Genomic DNA, 6,010 nt, shown 5'->3' on the forward strand with positions numbered 1-6,010 from the left:
ATATTTTAAAATAAAACAATGTGTTATTTGAACAATTACACCCTCTTGAGCCATCAATGTGGCAATATTTATTTTTAATTAATTATAAAAAATTCCAAGCACCACAAAACTGCTCGTCCCCACAGCCATGTTCAGAGGAAAAGTGCTTTATTTTGAGGTCAAAAACTGGTTTTCTACCATTTAAAATACAATGATGTTTTCATAGCTATCAAATATATGATGTAAATGACATGAAAACAAAACAAAATGCCAAATAAATATTATAAAATATATAATGAAAGTAGTGGTCCCTTGGAGTTGTGTCACTGGTGATACCGTTTAACAAAAATCATTTATTTTGAAATAAAAATCACACTGATGACTTCACTTGACTTCCTTCCTCCCGTTTCCTGAAGATCTATGAAAAAAAGGCCCATGTGAAGTCCACTGTTTCTTTTCAGTTATCAGAAATGTTCTCATTTATCTCATGATTTCATATGAAGCTGGTATGACCTACTTTATTGTTAGGGAATTGTAAAAAACTAGAATACAAATGGATTAAACTACTTACTTTAGTGAGTATACCATGATTGACAACATGTGGTTTGATACCTTGCAGCAGACATTTTGTAAAATGCATTTTTCATGAAAATTGTCACTGGTGTTACCTTCCTAATGGGTAACACCAGTGAAGATCCGTTTACGTTGAAGCTCTTTTACTAACTGCTTTCACTGATTGCCAAATGTATGCCAGATGTAACAATGTAGTCTTATCTACTTAATTGTAGTTAAAGAATAAGGATCTTTGGTCTTATGTATGTCACTGGTGTTACTTTTTGTTCTGTCACATTAAATAAAATTAAATAAAATTAATGTGGCATGTGACATGATAATCATTTTACATCCATTGAATTCTGCTTCACTCAAGAGTTAAGATGTATACTTTTTGTTCTGTCACATTAAATCAAATTAATGTGGCATGTGACATGATAATAATTTTACATCCATTGAATTCTGCTTCACTCAAGAGTTAAGATTTAAAGGATTGCATCATTACTTGTTTATAACTTTTTACAAATATATTCATTGTTATAGCAAATACATGGTTGCGCAAATGAACTAACATCATTCAATCACACTTTTAACAAACCTGATTAAAATAAACAAAACATAATCTCCTTATTTGTTGCATTACCATTATTTTTCTGTAACTAAACAAACTGTACTAAACAAATTGAGAAATAATATTTCATAAAAACCTTTCAAATTGCCAGAGAAGTAAGGCAACACCAGTGACAAAAAATGGTACATGTGGTCTTTAAATAAATGCACGAAAAATATAAAAAATCATTAAGCTGTCATTTATGTGTATTCATAAAGTCAAAAGATAATATAATAATGTGGTCTAGGTTTAAATGGTGAAAAAAGAAATACATTTGAAGACATCTCGCCAAACCAAAAGTGGACGTTTCTGTAGAATGGCCCAATTAACATAACGACTGAACAGCTCTATTCTGTGACTTTGGGGGATATGTTACAATTGTTTAATAAAAATTATTTATTTATAATGTAACTTATCTTGAGGAATTAGATTTAGTTATTTTCAAATGTAGCTCATTCTACACCAGACTTATCACACTTCCTCTGGGTGGGATGAGAGTGACCAACTCATTTCAAATTCACAATCATGAGAACTAGTGTGCTGATTGCCTGATTCTTATATTCATAATTCTGGGCAATCTGAGCTGAATCAAATAAGACTGTCCTTAAAAACTTTCCAAAAGCAATATTTCATTTATTAGATAAATGCTCTGAATTTGATTTAGTCCATTAACAGTTTGGTCATACAACGTCTTTGCAAAGTACCTTGCACATGCAACTTTATTAAAACTTTAAAAGCAGTGTTTTAATTACACAAGAACATTAACCAGCCACGCTTTGATCTCGAAAGCCTGACAATCCTTTGCCGTGATTGGTCAATTCTTGTAAACAAGCTGCGAGTACTTAGGTGTCCTTGCAAACGCCTGAAGAAAAAACTCACCCGAGTCCACACCCATGTACTGTGTGCAGAGGCAGCTGTTGAATGTCTGTCATTACTGAAGTGCAACATTAAAGTCTAGCAGTGTTCTGCTGTAAGCGCGCGTCAGTCATGGACTGCAGAGTTTTGTCAGTCCAGAGTCATGTTGTCAGAGGATATGTCGGAAACAAATCTGCATCTTTTCCTTTACAGGTAAGATTAAGTAGCTTTTGTAGTGCATTAGATGCCTGCAGCGTCATATACAGTTTTAACGTAGTTGTGGTGCAAAGCATAGCACATCCGACCTCTTCACAAGCTGCTTCCTGAACCCTTACCATCAAAATCATCTGCTTCCCGAACCCTTAACGCTACAGTAATAAATCATCTGCTTCCTGAGCCTGATCCAACGTTAGTTTCCCCTCCACGATGCATGTATAACATGTTTAACTTGTGTGTCACTGCTAGGTGCTGGGCTTTGAAGTCGACACTATCAATTCTGTGCAGTTCTCCAATCATACAGGTACATACATTCTGTTATCATTAAAGCAAAAGAGCACAAACCAAATACCAAGACTTACCACAATGTTTAAAACTGTCGACTAACAGATTGTCACAATGCAGGACACTGCAGAAATGGCCTGGTTGTGTAATCGAGGCTGGGGTTCAAATCAAGTGATCAGAGTTCGTGATGAGGCATTACTAATTACTCCTCTTGGACTGGTTTCTCTGTAAAGTGTTTGTTTCAGCTAGGGTTTAAAGATTGAGAGTTAATATGCTGATTTTGAATGAATGTCTCAACAGCATTGCTAAAGCAGGCTTTAGTATGTTCTTGTGCAACTTCGGGGATCTTATCTATGCACAATCAGCTTGTAACACTCCAAAGAGAAAGAAAAACTTGAAATCGCATCATATGACCCCTTTAATAAGAAATTCTAAGCACTTTTATCGGGTGGGTTTATCTTGGTATTGTTTAACTCTGTGTGTGGGAAAGTTTTCTTCAGGTCAAAGATCAGCTTTGATCAGCATGTGGCAGTATTATTTTCCTTTCAGTGAAGCAAAGCTGCAAGCTCAGTATGATTTTTCCCCCCGTCAGTTTTCTTGTCTGTATTCAGCACTGCAAAACAGTGAGGTGGTTTTCTCCTTTTTATTTAGATTTAAAGTGCCCCTATTGTGCCATTTTTAAGGTTCCTAATATTGTTTTGGGTGTCTCCTTCAATAGGTTTACATGCGTGCATGGTCAAAAAATGCTTTTGTTTTTGGGGGGGTTCAGGCTGATGCTTTTTCTTTGCACCCTCTTTCCAGATTTCCATCTGATCTGTGACTTTCAATGGCATTTGGTGCCACCAGGGTTGATTCTCGGAATGAACCTGCAAGCACAAGGAAAAAAAAATTCTAATCCGTTATTACAGTTTGCCCCACCTGTCAAACTTCGTTCTGTATACACTTTGATATTAATAAAAAATGCTATATACATCTGCATGCACCTACAAGGAAGGTTTATAATTAGTTGATAATCCATTACAAATCATTAAAGTTCCATTCCATAATGCATTCCTGTAGATTAAACAGTAAAGCAAAGTGCTATATTGCTGAAATAATGGATTTGATTCCCAGGGAATGGATAACTCAATAAAAAATTTTTAAAAACACTTTAACTAGCTTACTTCGGCTAACTTACCAGTTTTATGTTTTCACCGTTACGATGGCAATCACAAGAAAAAGCTCCAATTGGAATGTGTTTTAAAATACACCGCCGACGTTGCAGATGACATGAACCAGACCACAAACTTGAAAATAGAAAAACAGTAGAAGTACTTAAAAATACTGTTTAGATAACTTAATGGATAACTCAATAAAATGTGTACCTTAAATGCAGCGCAAGTTGCTTTGGATAAAAGCATCTGGGAAATGCATGAATGTAAATGTGATGTAAAATCAAATGTATTTTGGGTGACCTAATTCTGCACTTCTGTAAAATGGACAGCTGACTTTATGATGATTCTGCCTGTCATAGTCAGCACCCGTGTTTTTGCTTGGAGAAATCTCCTGTAACAGACAGAGTCACAACAGCCTTTTAGTGTTATTATAGTTTATGGTCAGGAAAACTACCAGGCAATAACATAACTTTAATCAAATAAACAACATTTATCAAATTTGTTAGCAAAACTTCCTATATTAATATATTGCTAGTCCGTTCCTCCTCCTCCAGCAGCCAGTGGTTAATTCGGCTGATATAGTTGATGTTAGCTTACTCACCTGTTACCACCGCAGTGATGGCAATCACAAGAAAAGACTCAAATACACCTCCATTGCAGGCGACATTACCATAAGACCACTAACTTGAAAATAAAACACAAAAGATGTACTTAACAGCCGTGTTTCTTAAAGGTTTCCTCACTATTTCACGTTAGCTCGCTGTTAACGTTATGCAACGTCTGTCTGACCTAACTCGCAATAAAGAGGGAGCGTAGAGTTCTTCTCTTTAACTAGTTTACTATGGTTAACTGACGTTAATGTTGATGTTATCACTCATGTTACGATAGCTCCAAAATACAACCGCGACATTGCAGTTGATATGATCCATAAACTTGAACATAGAAAACAGAAGTACTTAAAAATGCTTAAACAAACTTAAACAATGGTGTTGCCTAATTCACTTTACTTCAGTATTTCATGTTAGTTCGCTGTTAAGGTTAAGTTACTATCGATTTCGCCTGATTAGCTAACTTGCATTAAAGAGGCAACGGAACATACAAACGTTGTTTCTTGGTTTAACTAAAGTTTATTTCAATTAATATTGGTAACCTTATTGGTGACTAAGGCTGTCAAAATGGCTGAAAAACTAAATTCGAATTTTGTACTTAAATATTATCAGCTATTTTCTACAAATTTCACTGTCACAGGTGCTCAGTTGTTTTGCCCCCAAAAATACCTTCATATAAACCACACGAACAAACTACAGTGTTGGTGGACAAGTTTTTTGCGGCCAGTCAACGTAGAACATATGCGAGCATTATGCAAATGTGACTGGTTTCGGCTGTTCTTGGTTGTTTCTTTCATTTGAGAGACAGTAACTTTATTTATCGTGCACTTTTCGGCTTTACAACTTTGCAGATCGTTTACATTTATATACAGCTACATTACACACTGCATGAAAGGCAATATTCAAAATGGCATAATAGGGGCACTTTAAAAGTACCAGACTACCATGCATGTAAAAAAACCAAAAACCAAGTGGACAATGACAAGGCATATAAAAACTTAATAAAAGATACAAACAATGTTCTGTGATGGGGATTTTTCAGTGGCTCTTCTGCAGGTTATATCATTACGCCCGTAGGTGGCAACAAAAGAGTGAGACTATGAATATTTAATTCAACCGATTTATTCATTATACTCATTCAGGAAAGAAACATGTCTGTCATTTCGTTGAGTATTGACCTAAATGAGACATTTCCTAACTTCAGGGTAAACAGAACAGTGGGTGTTGGATGGTTTGAAATAGTTAAAGGTGGTCAACAAATAAATGCACCGTGGCTCATTTCAGAGGAGTTAACGTTTTATTGCTCATGGTCCATTATCATGTTCTTGGCCATCTGGTTGACATTTGAACATGTTTGCATTGAATGAGTTAACCATTACCCTGATTCTCTGTTCCTTTCAAGGCAGGTTGCTAAGCACTCTAATGGGTTTCTAAGGGCTATTTGTCCTCGCTCTGCTGCTCATGGTTTTCACATCCCATCCCATCCACCACATTCATTTTACTTTTGTTTTTAAGGAGGAATTTGTGACAATGCTCCCACTGTTCGGGGTCTTTCTCACAGTGTTGTTATGTTCTCCTCACATTTCACAACTTCTCATACAAAGCATTTTGTGTTTATCCTCTTAAAAAAACCCAGCATGAAATCCCACAATGGTATCAGGACTTACTTAAATATATATATTTATACATAACATATAACATGAATATATATATATATATATATATATATATATATATATATATATATATAT

General features: G+C 35.3%; 1 protein-coding gene and 1 long non-coding RNA gene across 2 annotated transcripts in view; one reads left to right on the forward strand and one right to left on the reverse strand.

Annotated features, from left to right (window-relative positions):
- The window catches only part of LOC107572410 (uncharacterized), a 5,729-nt gene extending 4,449 nt beyond the window's left edge, over nt 1-1,280 (reverse strand). The window contains exons 1-2 of the long non-coding RNA XR_001607337.1: nt 1,211-1,280; nt 106-109 (exon numbers count right to left, since the gene is read on the reverse strand). This is a non-coding gene — a long non-coding RNA (uncharacterized lncRNA). The remainder of the gene's footprint in view (nt 1-105; nt 110-1,210) is intronic.
- Nucleotides 1,281-2,024: 744 nt separating this feature from the next.
- LOC107572409 (pyridoxal kinase-like) overlaps nt 2,025-6,010 on the forward strand; it is an 8,108-nt gene continuing 4,122 nt past the window's right edge. Inside the window, exons 1-2 of the mRNA XM_016258844.1 lie at nt 2,025-2,209; nt 2,462-2,516. Of these exons, the coding sequence (XP_016114330.1) occupies nt 2,129-2,209; nt 2,462-2,516 (136 nt within the window). The 5' untranslated portion in view covers nt 2,025-2,128. The remainder of the gene's footprint in view (nt 2,210-2,461; nt 2,517-6,010) is intronic.

Source organism: Sinocyclocheilus grahami, unplaced genomic scaffold, assembly GCF_001515645.1.
Source record: "Sinocyclocheilus grahami isolate Dianchi unplaced genomic scaffold, SAMN03320097.WGS_v1.1 scaffold1747.1, whole genome shotgun sequence".
Lineage (NCBI taxonomy): Eukaryota > Metazoa > Chordata > Actinopteri > Cypriniformes > Cyprinidae > Sinocyclocheilus > Sinocyclocheilus grahami.